Source organism: Fusarium phalaenopsidis (assembly GCF_050370095.1).
Source record: "Fusarium phalaenopsidis strain FUZ10S chromosome Unknown contig_32288, whole genome shotgun sequence".
NCBI lineage: Eukaryota > Fungi > Ascomycota > Sordariomycetes > Hypocreales > Nectriaceae > Fusarium > Fusarium phalaenopsidis.
This window is the reverse complement of record NW_028145412.1, coordinates 1,743,868-1,769,498: the sequence shown is the minus strand read 5'-3', so window position 1 is coordinate 1,769,498 and position 25,631 is coordinate 1,743,868. Positions and strand designations below refer to the sequence as shown.

General features: G+C 50.4%; 9 protein-coding genes and 2 non-coding genes across 11 annotated transcripts; 4 read left to right on the top strand and 7 right to left on the bottom strand.

Moving 5' to 3' along the window:
• Window positions 1–1,757: 1,757 nt before the first annotated feature.
• LRP88_04155 (cupredoxin domain-containing protein) lies at window positions 1,758–2,562 on the bottom strand (the record flags this gene model as incomplete). The annotated part of the gene is made up of 2 exons (XM_083240734.1): window positions 1,758–2,237; window positions 2,311–2,562. The coding sequence occupies 2 exons, from the start codon at window positions 2,560–2,562 to the stop codon at window positions 1,758–1,760; spliced, it is 732 nt and encodes a 243-aa protein (XP_083104024.1).
• A 3,301-nt stretch (window positions 2,563–5,863) lies between these two features.
• On the top strand, window positions 5,864–8,162 carry LRP88_04154 (T6SS phospholipase effector Tle1-like catalytic domain-containing protein; the record flags this gene model as incomplete). Its single annotated transcript, XM_083240733.1, has 3 exons — window positions 5,864–6,218; window positions 6,272–7,036; window positions 7,117–8,162. The coding sequence occupies 3 exons, from the start codon at window positions 5,864–5,866 to the stop codon at window positions 8,160–8,162; spliced, it is 2,166 nt and encodes a 721-aa protein (XP_083104023.1).
• Window positions 8,163–9,199: 1,037 nt separating this feature from the next.
• LRP88_04153 (uncharacterized protein) lies at window positions 9,200–9,859 on the bottom strand (the record flags this gene model as incomplete). The annotated part of the gene is made up of 1 exon (XM_083240732.1): window positions 9,200–9,859. One exon carries the CDS (start codon window positions 9,857–9,859, stop codon window positions 9,200–9,202), a length of 660 nt encoding a protein of 219 aa, XP_083104022.1.
• Window positions 9,860–10,450: 591 nt separating this feature from the next.
• LRP88_04152 lies at window positions 10,451–10,566 on the bottom strand. Its single transcript, XR_014475170.1, has one exon. It is a non-coding gene; the product is annotated as a 5S ribosomal RNA (ribosomal RNA).
• An 869-nt stretch (window positions 10,567–11,435) lies between these two features.
• Window positions 11,436–11,529, bottom strand: LRP88_04151. Its single transcript has one exon. It is a non-coding gene; the product is annotated as a tRNA-Ile (tRNA).
• A 2,174-nt stretch (window positions 11,530–13,703) lies between these two features.
• LRP88_04150 (uncharacterized protein) lies at window positions 13,704–14,146 on the bottom strand (the record flags this gene model as incomplete). Its single annotated transcript, XM_083240731.1, has 2 exons — window positions 13,704–13,721; window positions 13,778–14,146. 2 exons carry the CDS (start codon window positions 14,144–14,146, stop codon window positions 13,704–13,706), a joined length of 387 nt encoding a protein of 128 aa, XP_083104021.1.
• Window positions 14,147–15,545: 1,399 nt separating this feature from the next.
• On the top strand, window positions 15,546–16,199 carry LRP88_04149 (uncharacterized protein; the record flags this gene model as incomplete). The annotated part of the gene is made up of 1 exon (XM_083240730.1): window positions 15,546–16,199. One exon carries the CDS (start codon window positions 15,546–15,548, stop codon window positions 16,197–16,199), a length of 654 nt encoding a protein of 217 aa, XP_083104020.1.
• An 869-nt stretch (window positions 16,200–17,068) lies between these two features.
• LRP88_04148 (amidohydrolase) lies at window positions 17,069–18,715 on the bottom strand (the record flags this gene model as incomplete). Its single annotated transcript, XM_083240729.1, has 1 exon — window positions 17,069–18,715. The coding sequence occupies one exon, from the start codon at window positions 18,713–18,715 to the stop codon at window positions 17,069–17,071; it is 1,647 nt and encodes a 548-aa protein (XP_083104019.1).
• An 833-nt stretch (window positions 18,716–19,548) lies between these two features.
• On the top strand, window positions 19,549–21,111 carry LRP88_04147 (aldehyde dehydrogenase family protein; the record flags this gene model as incomplete). The annotated part of the gene is made up of 2 exons (XM_083240728.1): window positions 19,549–19,682; window positions 19,746–21,111. The coding sequence occupies 2 exons, from the start codon at window positions 19,549–19,551 to the stop codon at window positions 21,109–21,111; spliced, it is 1,500 nt and encodes a 499-aa protein (XP_083104018.1).
• A 380-nt stretch (window positions 21,112–21,491) lies between these two features.
• Window positions 21,492–22,883, top strand: LRP88_04146 (Zn(II)2Cys6 transcription factor; the record flags this gene model as incomplete). Its single annotated transcript, XM_083240727.1, has 1 exon — window positions 21,492–22,883. One exon carries the CDS (start codon window positions 21,492–21,494, stop codon window positions 22,881–22,883), a length of 1,392 nt encoding a protein of 463 aa, XP_083104017.1.
• Window positions 22,884–22,914: 31 nt separating this feature from the next.
• Window positions 22,915–24,858, bottom strand: LRP88_04145 (amidase signature domain-containing protein; the record flags this gene model as incomplete). Its single annotated transcript, XM_083240726.1, has 6 exons — window positions 22,915–23,030; window positions 23,078–23,165; window positions 23,218–23,951; window positions 24,013–24,154; window positions 24,208–24,477; window positions 24,532–24,858. 6 exons carry the CDS (start codon window positions 24,856–24,858, stop codon window positions 22,915–22,917), a joined length of 1,677 nt encoding a protein of 558 aa, XP_083104016.1.
• Between the last annotated feature and the right edge of the window lie 773 nt (window positions 24,859–25,631).

Sequence of the window (25,631 nt, the reverse complement as noted above, 5' to 3'; positions counted from 1 at the left end):
ACTCCTTGTGCTGAAAGTCGACGTTGAATGCGCATCTCCCTTGGAAGGGATATACATCGGTGATGCGTTGTGCGTCCATTCTGTGAAGATGGAGTTTTGCTAGGGATGCGTTTCGTAAAAGCAGGGAGACGTTTAACTTGCGGCTCGGGGCGGTGATGCTTGAGGTAGCAATTTATCATCTCTTTTATTCACTCACAGCTAGTGGAATTCAATAAGAGTAATAAAGGGTAAGGATAAAAAGCAAACATAGGAGCATAAACCTGAGTGAATGCTAGGCCTGATTGTCTCAAATAGAACGAATATTAGGCAACAGGATTGCTGTTCCCAAATAGTCACGTGGATTCAGATCCATACCTCTGCCCATTAACTGTCTGCTCTGACACTCCAAATTGGATCGATCATTTCAATTTCTGACCAGCAACACGGAAACTAAATGTCTCTTGAAATCCTCCTGATCAAGCTCATCGAATCCATTGCCGATAATGTTGACTCTAGCGCTGGCCCAAGTGCCCTCAGCTGCACAAGCCGTCACCTATATCGGATTCTCGATCAGCGTCTCTACGCATTTGATGGAAGAGGGGGCAGCGACAAAGCGCTCTTTTTCAGCATGAATAAATGATAACTTTCAGTTTTGGAGAAGACAATACTGGGCGGAGCTGATATAAACAGTTTAAACGAATGGCTCCCTGCTGCTCGTTTCACCACACCACTCGCCTTCGCCGCCGGAACAGGTCATGTCGAGATTGTCGAACTGCTTTTGAAACATGGCGCCCACCCAAATCCGGCCAGGTGGGAAGAAATACGACAAACACCGTTGAGTGTAGCCGCCAGGAAAGGACATTACGAGATTGCCAAGATTCTCATCGAGACTGGAGCTGACGCACATGTCACGTTCGGTGAGACGTGTGGATCGCTAGCACTTTGCGCGGCAGCGGGCTGTTATGACCAGGTTGACGACCTTGTGCGACTACTCCTCGAGAACGGAGTACTGGACGGCTCCCCCCAGGAGTACAGAGGAACATATGCAGTAGAAAAAGCGATATTATACGGAAGCCCTTCCACAGTAAAGCTTCTCCTCCAGGCGGGCGCCAATCCAGTCTTCAGGGCCTCTGACGGTTCGACTCCAGCGATGTTCCTTTTTGTTTCTGGAAATGAGGCCCGACCTAGAGCAAACATGTAATGGAAAGGGTGTGGTATGGTATGCAGTGTGGCATAGCTGCGCGAACGTCCTCAGATATCTCTTGGAAGGAGGTTGCAGTGCAGATGATGGCGCCCCTCTCCTAACTGCAGTATCTGGTGTACTTGCGGGGCGTGTGATGACACACCTTCTACTCGATGCAGGTTCCCGCATAGAGCAACAGGATGAGCAGGGGCGGACCCCTTTCAGAATTGCGTATGAGGATGGGGATAAAGATAAGGTGGAGCTGCTATTGAAGAGAGGAGCTTCGATGGAGGGTGCTAAAATTGATAAGGACTTGCTGGATAACCTTGATAATCCCTTCGCCCTTTTGCTTTGAGATAGGAGCTATTGCATCTGCAGCTTAGATCGAATGAGTCTTCTACTGCAGGCGGTAGAAATACTAAAAAAGAGGCCACTGTGTTAGCATTGGGATATGATGCTATGATGTGTTGATATTGTGTGTTTTGATATAGTTGAAGCCTGGCCCTTGACAGGATAACTAAGCCAAAAGACAGCTACATGATCCACTCCTTCATCCAACTCTTTGGTGCCGAATCCGACTTCCTCCCAAAACCCCTCAAAATGCCAGCATAGCGCCAAAAATCAGAGCGAAGAGCGATACGCAGACGATCGGGCCAGTCAACTGTGGAGCGGCCGCCGGGACACTGCTTGTGGTGGCTGCAGCTGAGCCCGAGGCAGTCGAGGTCCCGGTGCTTGACGACTCAGAGGCGGCGGTCGCCGTGGTAGATGCGGACCCGGTGCTTGACGACTCAGAGGCGGCGGTCGCCGGGGTAGATGCGGACCCGGTGCTTGACGACTCAGAGGCGGTGGTCGCCGTGGTAGATGCGGACCCGGTGTTGGATTTGCTGCTGAGGGTGCCACCAAACGCAGCCTTTGGGCTGGTGCTCTTGTCAGTTTTTGCTGCAGCGCTCTGATACTCTTTGAGCGTGTCAGAGCCCTGGTTGATAACACCTGCCATTCCGGCCTGGCAATGGCCTTCAATGGAGCAGTAGAAGAAGATGGGATCGGTGTTGTTGACAGTAATTGAGAAGAATGACTTGTGAGAGATAGATTAGCCGTGGACCAAAGAATGTAAGAGTCGACGCAGTTGTCAAAGAATGTAGGCTTACGTTTCCACTCGCAGGAAGAACACCAGAATAGAATCCTCCACTGGTAGCTGGAGTACATGGCTTGCTGAAGTCGCCGGCAACAACAGTGTGCATGGAGTCGAAATGAAACTCGATGATGTCTCCCTTGGCAGCACTAATGGTATCCGGGGTGTATTTGAGCCCACCCTTGCCGACCTCAACAATGTGAGTTGCGGCAGATGCTCCTACAGCAAGCAGGGCGAAGAGAGCGACGCTGAGGCTCGTGAATTGCATGTTGACGATATGAAAATACGTCCGTTGACTAATGCTTATAGTCTTGGCAAGGATTGACCAGCACCGATGAAAAGGCGTCAATTGATTTATATACACGTGTTTCTGACCTTGGAGATGCCGTAATGTAACGGTCGTTCGCTCGCTCTGATGGTGGCTGGGTATCCTCGTGAGGTCAACACGCCGTGGCTTGCGGGCACCAATCATTGCCTTGACGGTTCATCAACGCTAGAGACTATGCCATAGCGCCTCTCGTAATCCTCCATTGCTCCGCCCGTTTCGCCTCGTATTTTGCTGTCAAGGTTCTGACATTTGTTGTGCGCTATGGCGTTTGGGCGTCGTTGAGATGCCGACAGGCCGGTTTGGGTTGTACTGGGCCGTTTCAGCGAGCCTGTGGTTGCGGGCGGTCGCCCAGCAGCGCAGCCCTATTGATAGGAATTCCTATTTTGATCTCATCATTACCGCTAGCGCCGGATAATGAGCTGCCGAGCCGTTGCAGTTCCTGGAGTCGGGCTGATCCTCCATCCGCCACAAATTCGGTCGGAGGTATTAGACGGATCGGTCGGCTTGTCTGACAGTGTAGGAGGTAAGAAATCAACAAGATTATGTTGGACCTTATAATTACACGCTCGTACACTTGATTATTAGCTGTAAAGGTATCGAACGGTAGAAGTTGACGAGAGGCCTATGCACGTAAACGGATGTTTGAGCAATTTCCAGGTTATGTTGAAATAGATGACTGGATAGCCATCCAGCAAAAACCCAAGCCCACCCATGGCTGTCGCGTGCAGTGCCTAGCCGTGGCAAGCCCCAGAACGATAATTCGTTTTCACTCTCTAGGAAGTCGACATGATTGATAGCACAAAACAGCTGTAGATCCTCTCCAAAGCTGTCTTCGTACCAGACCATCTCCCTCAGCTTGTCGTCTAGACTGAACAGGCTGTTCCAGGCTTTGATGATCTTACCATCATGCTCGGCTGGCCATGCTAATCAAGAGACGCAAGCTCCTTCAAACTGTCGGCCATCCCACCCCGTGTGCGGTAATATCAGTGGCATAAATCTTGGAGACTACGACGACCGCGCGACTGTGAGAGCTCGGTGAACCAAACAACCACCATCGGAGGATTCTTGAAGCGTTTCGCAGAGGCGACGGATATTTTTGCGTTTTGGGTCGCCGCACGCCCATTGGGGTTGTCGCTAGCCTCCTGCGAAGCCGTGCTGGAACGGAATCTTGTCGTTTGGAAGTACGATAACATTTCCATTGATATACCGCGTGCCGTGAAGGAAAGACTTGATCCACAATTAGATTACGGATCCAGAAACAGACACAAGCTAAGGGCCACACGGAGGTTATTGCTGGGTGTGGTTTGGAAGCGCTTCAATCCGTAGATGAAGGTGGGCACAAGTCAAAGAAGCTACGAGAAAGCCTTCTCAGCCGTACCACAGAAGTATAATAGGACATAGTCGATAATAACTGGTAAGCTCGGGAGTGGCATTCGTCCGTAGTCGCTCCATCGCCATCGCGTTCGTCATCTCCGTTCTACTCCGGAAGCGAAACCAAAGGCGAAACTGAAGATATTAGTGGTAGCCATATATGGGGGCCTAGTAAAAGGCATATTGGGTTCACGGGAGTTTCTAAGGTATGCTCTCCAGTTTATCGAGTATCAAGAGATTTGAAGGGCAGACTTCTTGTACGAGAAAAACCCTCTTTTCATAACCTTGCCTGGATTCACTCAGTACGAACTTGCAGTATCGACTTGCCATGGAAATTAACCCAAGTCAGCAGAGTCCTTTAACCTGATCAAGCCTCAAATGGGGCTCACCACTGCGACCGTTTGTGGTTCATGAGCCCCTCTCTGTGGGTTAGCATGGAGAACTCTAGCCTAAAGAGAAGCTAGGGACGAAAGATCTATGCAGATATGGCGTTACATTTGATCACGTCTATAATTAAGTGTATTGTCGGATCAGGTTTTCGGGGCCGAGCCATACTACGCAAAGCCTAACCTACTAACTCACATATAAAACTCGAACACATCTCAACGCAGTTCTATCTTGACGGCCAAGCTGCCGCCAAATGTGGGCGAAGGATTCCGGAGCTCGAGGTGAGGTGGGCTGGGTGAGACATAAAGGAGAAGAGTGCTAACTTTGAGAATGAGCCACCCCGTTTTGAGGCCACCCACAATGCGCCACTTGATCTTGGCATGAGAAAATTGGGCAGTAATTCGGGGAAACTTTGGCTTCGAGGTGAATCATTTTGGACTACACTTGTGTGGTCATTCCGTGAGCCTAGAGCCCACGTTGTTATAGGACACAGCATAATAAATACCTAACTGATTTCATATCGAAACTTACGAGAATATTAGAGCTTTATTTTTAAGTCAATCTGGTCGCATTGGAGACAGGGCTGTGCTCACCGCAGAAACGCCTCTGAGGCTTCTCTAGCCAACCATTCATGCCAACGCCCCAGCCTGCTTAGCTGAACTGCAAGCACGGCGAAAATAAGACCTCCCCTGTTATCCCAGCCATCTGACACCAATCACACTATGAAGGCAGACAGGAGCTGGACAGCCAGTTTTCATCGCTCAAGCCGAGGGAGTCGCACAGCAGCTCAGCTCAGCACCTCGCCGAAATCTGCGTCAACATTTGGGCTCGCAGCCTGCTTTGATTCTGGTTGTAAAATTGGCTCTTCCCTCAGCTTCCCGAGCTTGGGCAAAAAGCAACTACATTTTCAAGTATCATCAGCCTATTATTATAATTCAAGCGCACCCTTCCATGAAAATAAACATGCTGGACACAGTTGGATACTCGCCTTTTACCACGCTTTGTTACTTAGGGCTAGGTTGTCGTTAGCCGAGGAGTAAAATGAAACAATAGTTATGGCTTTAACAGAGTACCAATAATAGGCCAGAAAGATGCAGCCTCGTGTTGTAATCCCCATATTCCATCTCAGCTGAACCTGCGCGCTTACCACAGGAGTCAAGCCTTCGGCGGCCGTATTGGCTCACGCTGGCTAATGGTAGCCGCCTTGGTTGTAGTTGCGGCCCCCGTGGTTACATCGCACGCCACATTGCTTTCAGCTTGCACTTTTATCACAACCACATTGCTAGTCATTGGTGACAGGTGAGAGCTCGCCACAGGGAGCCTCCTCTTGGCATATGGGCCTGGTAGATCTTTTACTTCATTTAATGAGGGGCGCAGCCAGGCGCCTAAACCGGTCCCTATATCTTGAGGTCCTGCTGCTCCTCGTGAGGAAGCTGAGTATTCGAAGCCACGGCACATCGTTGTGTCCCTCATCGAATCTTTCATGGCTCAGAAAAGCGGGAGCCCTGTGGAGGGCTCAGTTTTTGATGAGCAACCGGGAGGGACTTCTCGCTCTGGACGATTCTTGTCCCCTAAAGAATCGACTGAGGCCTCTACCAGCGCTCAAGACTCTCCCAAAGCCACAGCAACGGCCGGGAAGAAGCGTCTGTTTGTCTGTTGCGACGGAACCTGGAACGATGGAATCAACAGCAGTCAGCCATTGACAAACGTATCGAGACTTGCGAGATGCGTTAATCATTACGACACCCTGGGATGCCTCCAGCTTGTCTACTACGACAACGGGGTAGGCAATGGGACTGATAGGCTCAGTAACTCATTTGACAGCGCCACCGGTCGAGGTATCTAATCTCTGTCCATCTATATTTGCGACTTCTGACCATTCATGTTCCAGGCATCTCAGCCAAGATACGGGCAGCATACAGCTTCCTCTGTCACAACTACAACGCCGATACCGAGGACGAAATCATGCTCGTTGGCTTCTCGAGAGGTTCTTTCACTGTTCAGTGCGTTGCCTCAATGATCCATCACATAGGACTATTGAAGAAAGAAGGTCTCGAGGTCCTGCCGGAGCTCTTCGAACTATGGGCAACCCAGACTTCGGAGCATGGCATGATGGACGAGAGCGCACAACCGGGAAATTCTCTCGGGATCCCTTTGGGCGACCTGAGCGCCGGGCTTGAAAGAAGGGGCTTCCTCACCAGGAATGTGAGGATCAAGGCATGCGCTGTATGGGACACAGTGAGTGCGCTGGGATCGCCTCTGCCACAGCTGTGGACACGCCCACTGCACTTTGTCGGAAAATGCGCACCAGTAAGAGCGGACCACGCATTTCAGGCACTGGCTCTCAACGAGCGTCGAAGGAACTTCAAACCGGTTCCATGGACCTCAAGAAGCAAGAAGACGCAGGTTCATCAGTGCTGGTTCATTGGGTCCCATTCCGATGTGGGAGGGGGCAGCGGCAAGACTGAGCTGGCAACTCTTGCTCTGGTCTGGATGATTGCGAGGCTCGAAGACACGACCAGCACACAGATGTTCAACCACGACATCCTCTTCAATTTTATGAATGACCATTACTTTGGTAATTTCTGGAACCACCTCAATGACCTCTTTGGGCGTCGCTGGCGCAGACCAAAGTACAAAGGCGGCAGCGAGCCAGGTGAGTGAACCTCCGATGATATTACGGGTCTCTTTCGAGGCTGGTGGGGTTTTTTCTTCTCATTCTAACAGTCATACTAGGCACTATGGCGACCAAGTTGTCAGCAGCTTGGTGGTGTGCTGGTGTACAATTCCGGACTCGACATATCAAGGACCGTCGTCGTGATCTCTTCAAGAAGAGAGCCAATGATCGTGTGCGGGACATATCCGAGTTCTGCAACCAGAAGCAGAAGTCTGTGAAGAAGTCTGTGGGCAACATCTTTCCGACGAAAAGGAGAGATAAAAAGGGAAAAGACCTTGAACAAACCCCAGTCCCAGATCGAGACGCGACCGCAGGTGTACTCGAAGGAGCCAAGGACAAGGGTAAAGGTCTCACCCGCTCAGTGAGCCTGCATGAGCATCAAGTGGTCGCTCTGGAACGTTCATCACAATGTGTCCACTTCAGTGTGCGTTTGATCATGGCAATGGGCAAGTCAAAGTGTCATCTGCTCAAGAAGTGGGCTACGGAGCCTTCAGTCAATGGGACACGCGATATTTGCTGGAAGTATTCCAGTGGGGAGACCAAGTATGTGATGGACGAGGACAAACTCTACGGGAGAGAAAATCGCATTCTCTCAAACTGGTTGTTGACTTCCCACAAGCTGGGCGAGCGAATCGGTACGATTGAGAGGCTTGGTAGCGGCGAGAAGATCAAGATTGAGGGAGGGAATGGAAAGGAGGCTGAAAGAAGTGAGCCAAGGAAGAATGGCCAAGCGGTGAAGGTCGTCGAGCTTGAAACTCAGGGTAGTGATCTGGAAAGGGAAGAGGCTTTGCAGACCTCTGAGGCCGATGAGGGCACGGAGAAGAGCATTCCCACACGTCCTCACTCAGATGGAAAGCTGGCGGAAGGAAAGGAAGTTAATAGGGTAAATGGTAAGACTAAAGATCAGGTGAATGAGGGCTTGAAGTGCGAGGAAGTTGGTTCTCCAGAGACGCAAGGCACAGGCGACAAACCGTTCTGGAAGTTTATTCGAGGACACTTTCATCCGAAGGAAGACCTGGCCGGGGGAGACGGTACGAGCAGTCCTTTGAAGTTGGATCTGAAGCTCATGTATCTTGGCAAGAAGACTGGTTCACTAGAGAAGTAGGGTGGGAGTAATAAGCTATTCAGGAAGTTGATTTACAAGTAGGTCGCTAGGTATATATAACACATTGCTAGAAACCAAGGCTATTCTTAGAAGTGATTTTTTAATTATTTTTTATTCTTTTTGAGACTATTACCGCCTTCCTCTCTAGGCTCTAACATAGCTTTTCTAATTCTGTCTAATCTAGGCAAGGCTTTCATAAGAGGTAACAGAATACTTCGGGCTTTACTCGGATTCTATGAGCTTCACCGGCCACGAGACCCTTGTCCAGAACAGTTGTGGACAGCGTGGTAGGCATCGCCTGTTTCGGGGACGATATTGGACGTACGGTCAATTCCACTAGAAGTTGTCTCTTCTAGGGCGTGGGTTGCCTTTTTGGAGGCGCCAGAACCGGTTCTGGAGGTTCCAAGAAGTGATTCCATGTCGTGAAGTGCAAAAAAGGTTTTGAAAAAGATGCGTCTTGCAGCAAGTCAGAACCTATGATCAAAATTAGGATCCGAGCACAGCCTCAGGAGGTTGGTCCGTAAAGTCACGTGTGGCCCTGGCTGTAGTTGGAAAGTCAGTCAACAACCTACCCAGCGGAGTTTCCTCCCCGCAGGTCTGAGATTGAAACACAAGCATCTCCCAGGCTATTAAGCCCTAGGGGCCCACCAATGGATGTAGCTGAAGGTAGTGTTAGAGCTAGGAAGCCAGAGTATGCATAATTAGCGAGCCTCTTGGACAAATCGATGCTCGCTGGAAGAAAAGAAGGAGGAGATATACACGGACAGTTATGAAGATCATCCAGATGAACTCTGGTTAGATAAGGGGACACTTATGGTCATTGATGATTAAAGAATTCGCGTGTGTGCTATCCATGTTTAGTTTGTTTTGAACTTCGTAATATTACTTCCCCGAGCGGCGTAAATGACACTTTTTTTTCTGGCAACAAAATCGCAATTATGTTATTACATGCAATCAACTCTAGATAGGTATTTCGCGTGGCATCTTTTCAATGCAAGGTCTAGCTAAGCGCGTCACGGCGTTAATGACACCTGTACTCAAGTCTCGCCATCCTTCTCGAGGGACCTCATGATGACCGTGGTGTACCACTCAACGTTTCTTTTGGCCGACCGATAGTCCAAGTCCAATTGCAGTGCCTCGTTCAGCTTTTTGTTTCTCTCTGCCTTGAACCTTTCCATGTCAGCATACATTCGATTCAGATCGTTACGGGACCGTTCAACTGCCGACTTTAACCCTTCTGGGGATGCGATGTCATTGTAAGGTGTCTTGCAATCGCCGCCGAATTGACTCGGGTCCAACGGGGCCTCCATCAGCCACTTGATCCATTCATCCTTCTTGCGCGTATCCTGGCACTCGTCCCTGACCCATTGTTTGAGCTCCTCTGGTGTGGCTTCCACGGGACGGAAGCGTCCGCTGGGTTCCCAATAATGCAACTTGCCATTGATCACCGTAAGGATAACTTCAGTATCGTCTTCACTGTCAGCAGCCTTGTTCATGACTTCAGCGCTGTCCATGTCATTGGCGTTGGTATTGGTGCTGATGCTGTTGTTGGCGTCGTTGGCGATGCGGGCGTCACGAGTCTTCGCGGTCCCGCCCAACATTTCCTGGATCTCTTTGATCGTAAGGTCGCCAGACGTGCATATCTCAAAGCCGTCGTCAACATCCGAGAGCGCCTTGTTCTGAATAGGGGACGACATGTTGGTTGAGTTTTTCGAAGGTTGGGTTGATGCGTGGTGTTCAAGGTTGTTACCGAAGAATTGAGTTATTGTTGAGACAGTGTTTGAGAGTAAGTGAGTAGTAGGTCAGGATATGCAGTAATTATATACTCAGCCCTGACCTAGTTATGGAGTTGGTAGCGGTTTTTGTTCACTGCCGTGTTTCAGAACAATAGCATTTTCGCTGATGAGACAAAGGGAGTGTTCGGATTGTGTTGGTGCTCATGCATGGTCGAATATTCCACTGCACAGAGTGAAGGTCCATGCTTAAATCAGTGAACAAACGCGTAATTTGTTTCTTCAAAGAGCTCACGATGTGAACAAGAACCAGCCCGCAGAATCTTGGCACTGTGACTGGACAGTGAAGAGCTAGCCCTTCAACCATCCAACCTCACCCAGGCATGTTCATCTGCATTGGGTCTGCAACAAAGAAGGCAAGTGAAGTTTCTAATCTCCATCATCTAAAGAAATCGTCACGTTCTAAGCCCACAATTGCGGCCAATGTCACCCACTTCACGATGGGTCAACAAAGGACTAGTGCCCACAAATCGGCAAAAAGAAACGGCAAAAAAACATACAACAGCAGGGATTCGCTGGTCGTCACCGACCCAACTACTAATCTGCCCCTTACTAGCTTGTCTATGGGAGAGCGGACGGGATCCCGAATTCTCCAGTAGGTATGGTCGTATGTGGCAGGGAGATGGCCGAGTTGCAGTCAAATCTTGACCTGTGGATTCCAGGGCAAGGGAGGACGTGCGTAAGTGAGAAAGTCCTTAATTGTTTGGAAAGAGGAATCAATTGTGTTGATTACGTCACCTCAAGTGTCCAATTACAAAGGCTAAGCCCCCGGGTGGTGCCACAAGGAGGTTGCAATAGCCCACTTCGCGGCTCCTATTCAGCTCGTTGACCACTTTTGCCCGCTCATCCAAATCGGGGAGCAATTTGATCATGTTGGGGCCAGGGTGGTTGCTCCAGCGTTAGTCTTGACTTCTCGTTTTGTAGGGTAACGCTCCCTTTGACGGTTCGACAAACCCAAGCACAGTGCTCAGCTAACCTGTAGTTGTCAGAACCCATGCCGGCCGTCTTCCATCGCTTGTCGACTGCAAGTACCGACACTCTCGATCATTGTAAAACATTTCGCTTGAGGGAGATGGTATGCTTTGAGAAAGGAGGTGATTCAAATCATAAATCGTTTTGGGTGGTCACTTGTTGAATGCATGGTTGTCGGCCGGTAGGTCAGTGAATGTCGACCGAGTCAGAAAGCAGGTCACAAGTCAAACTATCAGCCAAAGATTCATTGTGAATATATAAATCTGCCTCGCGAGGGGTGTAAATGCCATCTAGAGGAGCTTGTGTGGAGTGTAGCTTCCTTCCTTCCCAAGCTGATGGCCTGCCTGGTCTGCGAGAGCAGGGTCACGTGAGCTTGAGAACTGACTGTGGCAATCACCTAGTTAAGCAAGATGCACCCAGCAAACCACCAAACAACACCACGACACCAACAGCATTAAAAAAAACCGCAAAAAATGCAAAAAGAAAGCTGATGGGCGTATGAGAGCAATGCTCCCGCCAGGGCTTGAACCTGAGACCTTCGCATCACGTGACACTCGGATGAAGTATTAGTACGACGCTCTAACCAACTGAGCTACGGAAGCCAATCAACTGTTGAGAACCGGTCTCGTTGACAGGGACTGAGAGCCCAGAGGGCACCCCATCGACACGACATCACCCTCAGATCTGAGCTCTATTTCACCCAGATTGTTCGCAGGGAATTCTGATTCTGGGCGGAGTCGGGGTCTGGCTTGATAGCGACGCTGGAGTGAGTGTTTGTGACCATCGTGGCCACCTCTGTCTTGCGCTGACAAACTCAAATCGAAACCCCAGTTGAATGCCTGGTCGACTTCGACCGCACGACACTACTGACGAATGTCTAAGTCCGAGATTTTACACATATCGAAGAATGCCGGTGCTCGTCAGTGACTGGAACAGAAGCTGGCCTGATGGCGTCCTGGGCTCATGCCCGGAGGTCAACCCTATTACTCACTACTTGAACTTCGTACAACAGATATCATGCAGAATAAACATGCAATCCCTTTAACTTCATTCATTCTAATTCTTCTATCCCCAAACATCGTCCTTATCCCATTGCTTCTCTGTACAAGCAAGCATCCTGATGTGACGCTTCGTCCAACCCCCAGACCGAATCCATGATTGATCCCCAGAAGTTTCTGCAAATGCATCATCACGAAGACCATAGAGGAGGTCAATAAAGTATGCGGCCGTATTCTCGTACCCAGGAAACTCCACCTGTCCCGGCCTAACCTCCACAAAACCCTGCTCGTAATCGTAAAAGGCCAGATTACAGTCTCTACCGTTTTCTGAGGACCAGAAAGCGTCATGATCAATAAGCCAGACCTCGAGATATATAGATTTAAAACCCTTATGATCATGAGCCAAAGTAAGCATGGCATCTGCGATATAGCCTCTGGCCGAAGATTCCTCGACCAAGTCGGAGATGGTTTGAGGAAAATCGAGGTTCCAACTCGGGTCAAACTCAAGGGCCATGTTCGTAAACGGTACGTGGCCAAATAAGAAGCTCGTAAATGGCATGTCCACAAAGAATTCCGACCACTGTAGCCAACTTCGAGCGAATTGCCAGTCTTTGCTCTTGAAACAAAACATGTCCATGATTGGCTGGACCATGAGTTGCCAGTCCTCATGCCCTCGTCGAGCCGTCGTCTTGGCTGGGTAGCCGAAGTCTCTTCCTTGACTTGGCTCACGCTTCAATTGAGCAGGGTTAATGACAGGCATCGGTTCGCCCTGACGCCGTCTCATATCCCACTGGTGCATTTTGAAGCGCTTCATAATGACATCCCTCGACTCCCCGCACGCCGTCTAAAGTCCCGCATCCCAGAGGTAGACGAATTTGTTGTTGTTGGCGGGGACGATGACTGTGTGCTGAGGCCGCCATGCTGGGTAAGGGTGTTGCAGTTGAAAGTTTTCCTGACCGTCCTCTTCTTGCTTTATGATGGTAAAGTGGTGTAAGCCATGTTTCTCGTTGGTCAGACGGATTGCCAGTTCCCAAATATCCAATCGAAGTTCAGGTGGGAGCATCGGGAATGAGTGAAACGTGGATAGTGCCATGTTGGTAATGTAGTGTACAAGACTGCTGGTACTGAGTTCCTGACGCTGAAGCGAGATTTTGTAGGCGAAACAATGGAAGTGGTGGATTTGTAAAAGGTTCTGTTCAGATGGGGGGAGGGCATCTGGTTTTATGAGTAAGAATTCGTGTTGAGGTTCTCACATGACAAGGCATCTAACTTTTCCCATCATGCAAGAGCAAACCTATCCGACATTGAAGTCCTCACATGTGGCAATAATACAGCCCGTAATGGCAGGGCTCCCCAATTGGGCTGAGGTCAGAGAAGTAGGGAGTGAAGCAGACGAGATGAAATCCTGAACATGACAATGAAATCGGGGACAAGGGAGACCGTGACCAAAAAGTTCTAATTATTTTTAATTATTACGAAAATATAACCAGATCTCAGTAAGGCTCTGTCCAGATGGTTTAAAGGTTCATCAACACCACGTGCCTTTTTTGCACATGAGTTTGTCATGAGGTCCGCTCTGGTAAGAGGGCTAACGGGACTATGGAGCTCAGTCTTTTCCCTCCTGCTGCTTTTTTGCCCATGGTGCCGGCTCTGGGAAGGACATTAGCTGTGGTAACAAGAATTCAGCTGTCAACACATACTGGAAGTAAAGTCGTAATAAAGTCTGTTCGGGTCATATTGAGGCTTCTGCTTCCATGTCAGCTTTTATTCTTTTCCCATCACCGTTCGTCGGCGAGCTAAAATCCACAACTCGTTGCCATCTCTCATGTTGAAAGGATGCAGGGTCACCCACCGGACAATCATTCAACCGTCCAAAGTCTTGGTACCAAAGCGACATGGGGTCGGTGATGCACACGCACTCTCCCTTCTTGTTCAGGTCCTTCTGACGACTGCGACATTTGCACGTCGACATGCCCTTGATCCATTCGGTGTCGGGATTGATGCAGTCACACCGCCTCTTTCTTGCGTTCCAGATGGCGCCCTTTCCTTTGCAGTGGCATTCGAGCTTCTCAGAGTCCCACCAGGCATCTTCGCCACAGTCGCCGGGGAGACTGAATGGTTCAGGCTTGTCCTGTCTGTCCTTCTTGTGGCAGGGGCTAGCGAGGGTCATGGTTGCGCTTGCCAGGGCAAGCATTGCCGAAAGAAGAGTTTGGAAATGCATAATGTGTGATTTGTCGAGTTCTGAGTCGTAAGTATCTGAAAACGAGGTGAGAGGGCGTGGAGGCGAGGTGTTTCCACGGCACGTCGGATGGGTAAAGACTTAAACATCCGCAGAAGATGATGAAGCTCCAGGGGGAACTGATATTAAAAATTGCAGAAAACTTTCTCTCTCATAATTGTTGACGGTCTGTCCAGATGAGAGGCAAGGTCTATATTAACGCCGAAAGGTTCCTCTGTCGGTCCTGTACAACGAAAAAGACGTATTTCTCTGTGTGCTGCGAAGTACTCATCGGTGCTCAACACTTCTCGAAGCTCTAGATCGGTTTAATACCTGTAGAAGGTTGGTTGGGGTCAAATTGTGGCGGCAGAGAAGGGTCTTGCGTTAAGTGAACTTTATATTGAGTTGGCAATGTCTACAAATGCCGGGACTCTATCCACGCCCCCAAAACAGCGTGAAAAATCACTCTCTGCGTTCTGCAATACGTGCAATATCACTGACACCGTAGTTTTAATGGACTTTGTGTCCAAAGAGTGACTATGAAACTCAGCAAGATTTTACTTCGCCTGCTTGCTGCCACTCTAACATTGTTTCGCCGGCTCCCAACGATGAAGTGCGCTGCCATGACTTGGAACGAGATATCAATCGTCCGATGGAGGTATTGGGCAATACCATATCGGGTCAACTCGATGGACGTCAAATTTAGCTCAGGCTTGCTCTTGCCGCTGACAGGGCAGTCCTAGCCAACGGCTTCCACTGATATCACCTTGCGTCTTGGCTATTCGTGTCGAGAGCAGGGTCCACGCTTCCCTTCACCAGCTGGGGAGCATTAAGCACCTTGGCTTTGGACATTTCTTGCATCTGTAATTTACACATGATGTGAAATCATTAGTCTTGTTCTCTCTTCTTCTCGGTGATTTCCAGAATCAGCATAAATTCTGTGTCGACATGCTCGTCGTCAGCCTTTTCCAAGCACCGCCTCCCTTCCCCTCAATCAGGCAAGATATTGTCCAGTGCATCAGCAAGTCAGAAGACACATGGATCCTTATCAATCGAATCATCGTGAGCTGTCAGCTCTCTTTTCAACCGAGAATGGGGCTTAGCAATGCACGTCGAGATTGCTGCGCCTCCACGCCAAGGGTCTACTGGGTACACAATGAAAGAGTCCCGACCTGTTAGGGAATATTGGTAACATTATCACAATGCTGGGCGCATGGTTTTTCCCGATTGACGAGTCTTTGTCCTGACAGTGAGATTGAACACGAGGCCTCCCCCTTGACTCTACACGATACCAGGTGATGATTGAGGGGCAATGAGGACCCAGCACTGGATAAAACCCGAGACATTTGCCCATTGAAGATATCATCAAACTCATCATTTATCTCACTTCTGCAAACCCACCATGTACATCACTCAAATCTTGTTGATCATTGCCAATGGCCTCTTGCAGGCCGCTGCGCAAACTCCAACCACATCGGAGCGCCCCTCAGGCCCCATATCGCCCTACCAAACCCCATGCCAACGGGTCTTGTCGTCTGTCACAGCCAAGATGACCGGCGCACCCGCACCAGACGTGGTCATCTCTGAAATCGCTGTCTCCTTTGCCATCGGGGAGTATCACAACACCCAGGACCCCTGTCAACTCCCCGTCGTCACTGGCTCTACAGCCGAGGTCTTCTCAGAGTGGGCATCGAGTTGGACGAGCTGGCAGAGTGAGAACATTCCAGGGTTTAGGGAGATTTGGACTGCGTGCAGCAAGGAGAATCTGGTGGGAGATATTGTGCCTGTTGGAACGAATGTGTGCAGCAAGCTTGCTGCGGCAATCACCGAAGATGATGACAAGGACAAGACTGAAACTACGAGCAAGAGTACTCAAGGGGGAAGAAGCGCAACTGAGAGCGAAGAAACCAGCACTCCGACTGAGGAAACAAGCACAGGAACCGGCACACAGAGCGAGGCAACCACTGCGGAGGAGGACTCTCCAGGCTCTCGACAGACAGGTTCTCTTGGCATGGTTGGCGTGGTGGCCGGTGTGGTCGTTGCGGGGCTGTATTAGAGGTTTTTATCTCTATCACACATCGCCTCTCTATCCCGAGTGTGAATATCGACCTGCTGCTTCATAATAGGGAATAGTAGGGCCGTCTGGAGAGCGCATTAAATCTTCGACGACAAGTGTTGAGATTGATCAAATCGATTCTATCTAACGCTCCCTTTGCTCATCAAATGAAGATACCTCCCTAATTTCGTAGTATATTGCCCGTGAGTTTCATTCAACGGTGTCCTATTGATACCACTTACAGGTGATCTCGTCTACGCCTCTTTAAATTCTTGGTACACATCCACCTCGATAATCTTCTTCATGCACGACTACTTCCGAACATTATCATTCTCCTTCTGCGTAACTAGCCGTGAGGAGCCGTTAAGTTAATAACGCATACTGCTGGCAGTAGAAAAGACTAAAAAGAAGAGGCCACTGTGTTGGCATTGGGATATGATGCTTTGAAGCGTTGATATGGGGTTCATGTAATAGTTGAAGCCTGGCCCTTGATGGGTTGATGGAGAAAATAGATAAAGAAGGACTGATTGTGAAGCCGAGATACAGGAGTACAATGAGTTCAATAAGGAAGCTGTTCAGGGGCTGTGTAGTGTGAGCAAGGTGGACCAAATAGGTGACCGATGTTCGATGAATCAATAAATAAGACAGGTTGTTACAGGTCTGCACACCGGGGTCAACTCGTGAAAAATTTGTCAATTCATATGGACTTTCGAGTGAAGTGTGATCCATCATCTTTAAAGGATGATAAAGCCCCGGGTTATTCAATGGCTACATTCTTAAGTGTAGCTAACAAGCTAGCGTTTTCTGCCATATCCAAGTCAATGCGTATCTTCGGGGCCATTCTATACCCTAAAATGAGACAGTATTTTTTACTCCTTCGCGGTCGCCTTCTGGTAAACTCGTTTCCCGTTGAACCAGGTCTGCTCCACCGACGCACCGAGCAACTTCTCAGCGTCCCATTCCAGGTTCAACACAGCAAAGTCGGCGGCTTTGCCCACCTCCAAGCTTCCAACGCGATCTTCCGCAAACACACTCTTTGCTGCACCAAACGTGGCTGCCGTAACGGCCTCACAGAGCCCTAGACGAAAGTTCTCGTTGACGGTGGTCGTCCACTCTGGCCGTCGCGCGGATCGTCTTGTCGTCGCCACATAAAGATTTCGTAGAGGATCCCATGGCGCCGTGGGAGTATCACTCCCAATAGCAAGAAGGGCTCCAGAATCAGCAAAGTCTCTATATGCAAAGGCTCTCTTGCAGCGGTGCGTGCCGATGAGACGTGGCCAGTCGACTAGAATCATAGGGTCTGCGTGGACTGGCTGGATCGAGGCAGTGATGCCTAGACTTCCCAGTCGCCTGGCATCTTCCGGCGCTGAAAACTCCAAGTGTTCGATGCGGTGACGGCTACCGGGCTTTGTATGTGTCTCGAGGGCATTGATAGCGGTGTGTATTGCTTTATCCCCGATGGCATGCAGCGCGATTTGGAGACCTGCCTCGGAAGCATGCTGTACAACTTGAACGAGTTTTTCATCAGACCACAGAGGCGGTGCAGATGGAGCAACTGCATAAGGCTCAGATAGGTACGCTGTACAGGCGTCGATTGTGCCATCACAAATGAGTTTGATGCCAGTGATGGTGAGGTTTGGCGAGGTTTCCCTATTGAACTGGCGATGAAGTTCAATAGCGCGATCTACCTGCCGTCGTATCAAAGCCTCTGTGTCAGGTTTTATGAGCCAGTAAACAGTCATTCGTACGGCGATATCTGGCCGTTCGGAAAACAGAGTGGATAGGGCATCCCAAGCAACTTCATCCATGGCCATCTCAACCGCACCCGTATAGCCAGAAGCGCTATACTCCTCGAATGCGCGTAGCATATACTGCATCCGCTGACTCTTGGTGAGTATCTGGGCAAGGAAGGGTACAACAATGCCGAAGACGACATTCTCGCTTAGGAGACCGGTTGGTGAACCATCGTCGTAGCGGTGAATCTCGCCTCCTTCAGGATTGGACATGTCGCCAACTCCAAGCTCAGCGATCGCGGCCGAATTGCACCAGACAGAGTGTAGATCAAGGGCATCGACGTAGATGGGGCGAGAGTCAATTTCATCCAGAGTCTTTGCGTGCACGCCGTCCGGAGTCAAATTTATCGCCCAACCCATGGCGAGGATCCTCGGCAGGTCTGGGTTAGCCTTGGCAAAAGACCGAATCGTCTCCACGATTTCCTCGAGTGACTGACAATAGTCGAGGCTGAGCTTTTGGAGTGATTGGCCGAGCTGAAGGAGGTGCATGTGGCCGTCGACGAACCCAGGAAGAACTGTCTTGCCGTCGAGGTCTTGAGTGTGGGCTGCCTCGTGCTGATGTTTGGTAGATAGCTCGTCCCTTGAGCCTATAGATTTGATGATGCCATCTTGCACAAAGATGCTATCCGCGAATTCGGGTTGCGCTTCCAATCCTGTGCCGCCTTTGGTGAAGATGCGGCCATTCACCAAAAGGGTGCCGGTGGAAGAGGACGTCGACGCCATAGTGCACCAAGCGCCGGAGGGAATGAGCACCGTGTATCCGCGGTAGGAAGTTGAAATAGACCGTGACTACCTTTCGATTCACTGGAAAAGCAGGGGTTCATGCTATTGGGATCATGGGTAGGTTGCTGGGGTATCTAATCGGCTTATAACCGCCAGTCAGAGCAGGTCGTGGGCGTGGAAAAGTTGTCTTTTGGACCGGGCGTTTAAGCACGCACTCATGCCAGCCCCTGCGACAACTCTAGCCTGGCCTGTCCATGCAAGGTACTCCAACAATAGGCGCTCTGGCGAAGTGAACCGGGGTCTGGGGAAATGCGGAGAGGGTCTGGACAAAGATGCCGCCTTTTTCGTCCCAGTTGAGAACAATAGCGTTCGGGAACATGATCGGCAAATGCGATGCCTCAAGGGTTAAGCAGTGACAAGAATCCTCTACTAAAGATAAACGATCACTAGACAGTTTAGCTGGTTGCTCTGACGTCAAAACTCGCCGGTTAGTTAACCCTCCGGTCGGACCCACTTGCTCAGACATCGAGACCGGCCAATTTCATGCAGGTGCTCCGTAGCTTGCAGCTGGGACTAGATATAATCAGGCAAGTCGAGCCGCGGCTCTCATCCACAACTCCATGGTGACCGGGCTCGTATTGTGGTGCCGATGAACGGTTGGGAACAGGAGAAAAGCCCACCAAACGAGATACGCTAGATAAATGCCATGCACAGGGCATAACATAGGTAAGTGAGTGCTTATGGCTATTTCAGTCGTCCAGCTTGATGAGAGCATCTTGTCCTTCCCGGTCCCCCTTAAAAGTTTTCCACAGCCATAGAAAGCATCTGTTAAAATGTCCGAATCAGGTCCGCAGCTGAATCTCACAGCGCCCAATGGTCGGCAGATATTGCTTCATCGAGGGCTGTTTATTGATAACAAGTTTGTCTCGTCAACTGGAGGCGAGAGCTTGAGCCCTATCGATCCCACGTCAGTAACCCAGCGATAATGGGGAGTCGGGTACCATGGCCTTCATCCGCTAACGCAAAACAGCACTGAAGCAGAAATCTGTCAAGTCGATGCGGCAAATGCGGACGACATCGATCGCGCTGTCAAAGCAGCCCAGCGAGCCCTTAATAACCCGTCATGGCGCGACATCTTGGGCACCGAGAGAGGAGCGAGGATGACTAGGCTGGCGGATCTGATGGAACAGAACCAAGAAGTTCTAGCGACCTTAGAATCCTGGAACGCTGGCAAACCGTACACTTCGGTTCTCAACCTCGAACTTCCTGCTGCCATCGGTTGCATCCGTTACTACGCCGGCTGGGCAGACAAGCTTCACGGCCAAACGATTCCAACGCATTCCAAGAAGTTTGCATATACAGTAAAACAGCCAATTGGAGTCTGTGGTCAGATAATTCCTTGGAACTATCCCGTCTTGATGGCGGCATGGAAGTTGGGTCCAGCGCTTGCTACAGGAAACACGATTGTGTTGAAACCAGCTGAGCAGACACCTCTTTCGATGCTATGTGTGGCAGACTTGATCGTTCGTGCTGGGTTCCCCCCTGGTGTTGTCAATATTGTCAACGGATATGGAAGGACTGCCGGCCATGCGCTCGTGTCGCATCCCAATGTGGCCAAGATTGCGTTCACTGGGTCAACCATCACAGGTCGACTCATCCAGCAGACAGCAGGAGCCACATTGAAAAAGGTCACCCTTGAAACAGGCGGAAAGTCACCTCTTCTCGTGTTCAACGACGCCGACATTGAGCAAGCTGCGAAGTGGGCGCACTGCGGAATCATGAGCAATCAAGGACAGATCTGCACGGCTAATTCTAGACTGTTGGTTCAGTCAGGAGTGTACAAGCAGTTTATCAAGAGGTTTGTTGAGCTTGTTGAGGCTCATAAGATCGGAAATCCTTTTGACAAAGACACCTTCCAGGGACCCCAGATCACCAAGGCACACCAGGAAAAGATCCTGTCCTACACCAAGAGTGCAGTCGAAGAGGGCGCTACGCTGGAAACTGGAGGAGAAACATGGGGAGAGAAGGGATTTTTCATGCAGCCCACCGTCTTTTCCAACGTCTCCTCAAGCATGAAGATCTATCGCGAGGAGATTTTTGGGCCTGTAGTGGCCATTTCGTCGTTTGACGAGGAGGAAGAAGCCATCAACATGGCCAATGATAGCGAGTTTGGCTTGGCGGCGTCTGTCTTTACGCGAGACATGCAGCGGTCGCATAGGGTCTCGACTCGACTCGACGCCGGTATGGTGTGGGTGAATTCGTCGACGGACTCGGACTTTCGGGTTCCGTTTGGGGGGATGAAGCAGAGCGGAGTTGGGAGAGAGCTTGGCGAAGCTGGCTTAGAGGGGTACATGCAGGTCAAGTCGGTTCATGTCAATGTGGGACTGGAATTGTGAGAACGCATAAATATCAAGACATGGAGGGTTCGTTAGTTGATAGAGACCGACTTTCTACCTTTCTACTTAAAGTATTAACCAAGATGCTGTACATACAAGAAAAGAGATTGTAAAAACAGCTTCACCCACCATTTGTGATGAATCAACTGTTCATGCCCAAGATCTGGGGTAACCTAAGTCAACACGCACCACCGGAACACTGGGCCGTGTCCACATGCCGAGTCCCCCGGACCAAAAGATAAACGTGCCAAAAGCAGCAAAGCGGCTGGCGCTTGGTTTGCGGGGAAACAAGCATCCTTGTCATTCCCTTATCTCTACAAACTCAAGAAAACGAGCAACTGACAGAAAGCTCGTTATCATCTCTTCAACACACACTTGCAATGCCTCCCGTCGGATCTCGCCGCGCTTGTGACCGCTGTCATTCGCTCAAGGAGCGATGCCACTGGCGGCAGGACCAGGGCGCATGTGCTCGTTGCCAGCGTCTTGGCTTTGAGTGTCTGGTTGATCGTCCTGCCCGCAAACCTGGCCGCCCACGTCGTTATGCCACAGCAGTAACCAAAACACCGCCTAAAGACGATGCAACGAGCCAGGGGAAAGGTCTTGGACTTGTCTATTCCGCCTTGGGCCCTATGGTCCCTCGGTGTCTGCCACTGTTCAACGACCTCACATGCTCGGACCAGCGCCTCATTCAGGACAGCCTGTTTGGCGATGCCGCATTGAATGTCTTCCTAATAGGCCCTACTTTTAAAGAGCATCACCGTGGACTCCTTATTTCTCACTTTGTCGTCTCGCGACACATGCTGAAGGAGGCCTTCCTTGCCTTGGCTCTCGCCTTCGAACGCGACTCGGCACTGGCTCAACGCAACACCGAAGTACAATACAAACACGCATCCTCGGCCATAAGAAAACTACGTGAATACAAAGTTCGCAGCAGCCATGGCGTCTCTGAGTGTCTAGCACTGGGTGCCCTCATCATATCCTTTACACACTACCGCTCGTCATCACCGGACTCGGCACCAATTTGCAGGCAGACCCTCAGCTTGGTCAAGGACATGTACGAGTCAGACGAAGACCTGGAACCGGATGATCTCGTCTTTGTTCCGTGCCTCATATTACCCGAGATAATCGACTGTCTGATGCAAGGGTCGGTGCCCACGTTGAGGTTCCGCTGCCGGCCTGGAGCCGAAGACTACGTCGACCGATATACCGGTCTCTTCTGTCCGATGCTGCCAAGCTTGTATGATATTTGTGAGCTCAACAATGCTCTGTCACATGCAGACCATCAGGATTTGCATGACATATTGGAAGCTATTGATCGCATCGAGCTGACGGTGACGGCCTGGCAACCACACATCCCAGAAGGCTTTGCCACCCGCTTCACGACAAATGAGGTCTCTCACATGCTCTGTCAGGCCCAGGTGGTCAGACTTGGAGCCCTTCTTCTCATTCATCGCCTACGATATCCTTTTGGCACGAACAACGGCCCAGCACTAGCCCTAGCCACTGCCATTCTCACACAACTTGACTTGACGCGAGCCGCAACCAACCACAGCATTTTATCCATCACATTACCATTACTGGCGGCATGTTTCGAGATCAAGGAGGAAGCAGACAGGAAGATGTGGCTCTCAAGGATACCGAGCCTGGTGGGCTATTCTGTCGACTTTTCGCGGCATCTGCAGAACCATATAACAAGGTTCTGGGAGCTACTCGATGATGTGGAGGTTGTATCTTGGTATAATATTAGGGAAATGGTTCAGCTGTATAATTGAGACATGAAACACTTCCAGCCGGTAATTTCGTTTAGCAATTCAGGATGTTGTCGATGATGGACGATACGGCAATACATTCTTCGTCCCGCATTGAACTTGTGAAGACTTGAACGGAGCAAGGCGCTCCCTCAGTCAGTTCAGCATCATCTGCATGCATTAGCACCATATATATGTCACGGAAAGAGGAAACGCACAAGGAGGACCAGCTTGACCGGATTCTAGTGCAAAGTCTTCGCCAGGGACATGCTTTGCGTTCCCAAACGGAATCACGCACGCTGGATACTACAAAAGCGTCAGTACAGGAAACAGCTTCGAAAAGACAGACATGACTCACGTTCAACACGTTGAGGAAACAGGTATATGGCGGGACCCCGTATAGGTCATGCTGCACCGCCGTATTCTGGGCAGACGGTCCAATAACAGCGTCGAGACGGTGGCTTTGCCAGATTCTGCGCCAACCTTCAACCGCCGCAGCCTTCTTGATATTGAGTGTCGCGAGCTTGTCCAAGTCGCTAAGTCCAGTCAGATCTGGTAGGTAATCTGACTTCAATCTCTTCAATTCGTCAGCGATTCGCAGTCTCGATGGGATGTCCGGCTCTCCTGCATCGGTGACGATGCGGCTGGCTGTGCTGTCAAGTGCAAAGATGCTCCAGGCGACATCGTTGACACCGTCAATGAGGCACTCTTTAGAGTCCAATTCGACGAGGATATGCCCTTCAGCTCGTAACTTGGCAACAGCTTGCGAGATGGCATTTCTGACAGGTGGATGTAGAGGATAGGATGGATCCTCGGGGAGAACACCCAGCCTTAGCTTCTTTCCCTCAAAAGCAGGAATGTTTCTCCACGGAACATCAATTGCCGTCGAGTCAAGATCGGCTGGTCGAGAGTCTATAACAGCCTTGGTGAAGATCTTGAGACTCTGCATGTCGTTGGCCAATGGACCAGCGCAGGCGAGGATGAACTTGAGACCGGGATTGCTGCAGCCCCTTTGGCCACCGTATGGGATACGTCCCGCTGTTGGCTTGAAGCCATAGGTTCCGCAGCAAAGAGAGGGTATTCTGACGGAGCCTATGTCATGTGTAAGGCCCCTGGTGCACTCGAGAATGGGGATGAAAGGCAAAAAACATACCTGCAATGTCTGTCCCAACTCCGATGGGCGCCCCTCGAAATGCAATCAAGGCGCCCTCGCCACCAGATGAGCCGCCTGCTCCCAGAGCCGTGTTTCTCGGATTCAAAGTACGGCCAAACACATTATTGTGGGAATCCGCTGTCTGGAGATTATTAGAATTGCTTGGATTTGACTCTACGCCTTATCATCACTCACCATCATGGTCTGTGGGACATTGGTCTTGACGAACGGGACTGCACCCAGGGAGAGCAGAATCTCAACAAGAGGAGAATTGGTCTTAGAAAACTCATCGAGATAGGCAACCAGGCCGATAGTAGCTTGGGTACCAACGACTTGGAAGGTGTCTTTGAGACTGACGGGCAGACCGTGAAGAGGACCGGCAAGCTTGCCATCTTGTCGCAGCTTGTCTAGCTGCTTAGCGCGTGATTGGGCTTGATCGAAAAAGGTTTCAGTGAGGCAATTGGTCTATCTAAGTAAGCACATTACACTGTACCGAGTGTCTTGAATAGACGGGCGCACCAGTTGCTGAGCAATGGCCGCTCTCTTGGAAAATGCAGTGACTACCTGCGTAGCTGTAAAGGAACCATCAGCCAGCTTCGCCAGCAAGCCGCTGACATCGTAGTGCTCGGTAATATCAAGCTCCAAATCGGTAAGGATACCGGAGCGACGGGAGATATCGAGCGAGATGAGGTCATTTTTGCTCGTCTCTAACGGTGTCTTCAGAGTATCCAGGACGCTAGAGGGGAGGCGCCAAGGCTTTGGGATGGCATCGGCACAGCGGGCACGCTTCTCTGCGGCTCGAGCCTCCCAAGGCGCGGATGGAAGCTGTGGAGGGTCAATAGTCATGGCTATGGTTGGGTCGAGATATTGAGTTGATGGGTCGCAGTGTTTTTGTCGAGGGAAGTTCTCAATCGCCGAGAATGGACAGGATAGCCTCATAGTATTTATTCATGGTGATGTTGCCAAGTATCGGCCTCCTCAATCCGAGGAATTGCGCCGGCGGCAGACAACGGTAGATGAACCGGCCCATTCCCTCGTAGCGTCAAGAGGACCGGCCAATTTCTTAGGTGGATGGCTGAGTCGACCTGAAATCGGCCGGCTCTGCGGGGTTAGGGTTGCATTTAGGACGAGCCAAGATCTCTCCATGTCCGATTAGTTAGCTAGTGTCACTTGCTTTCTAGGCGGGGAAGAGCTGAAGGGTGGTTGATCTGATCCACTTGCCTCGGCCATCAGAGACGATTGCGCATCTGTGGCATGGGGTGCTCGGTCTTAGCAGTAATTCAAAGGCAGTCCGCCTGCACATCTATCTACTTTTCTTTCTAAGTCTAGGCCACTGAAACTCTTCAACTGTTGGTGACTTGTATCTCAATTGAGTGCTCCCGTTGAGATTGGCCAGATTCGTCACTTGGCCTCTTCCCTCTGTGACCAAGTTAGGATCACTGAGCTGTAGACTTTTTTCGTGAGAGAGAATTGATAAAGACATCCCAAGTGAGCTCGTCGATTCAAGCAGCAATATTCAATATCAATCAAAAATGATGCTCGATAACTTCACTGTAAGCTCCTATCTTTTGTAAAAGAACACTGCGTTCAGACCTCAAAGAAGTTGCTATCCAGATGGA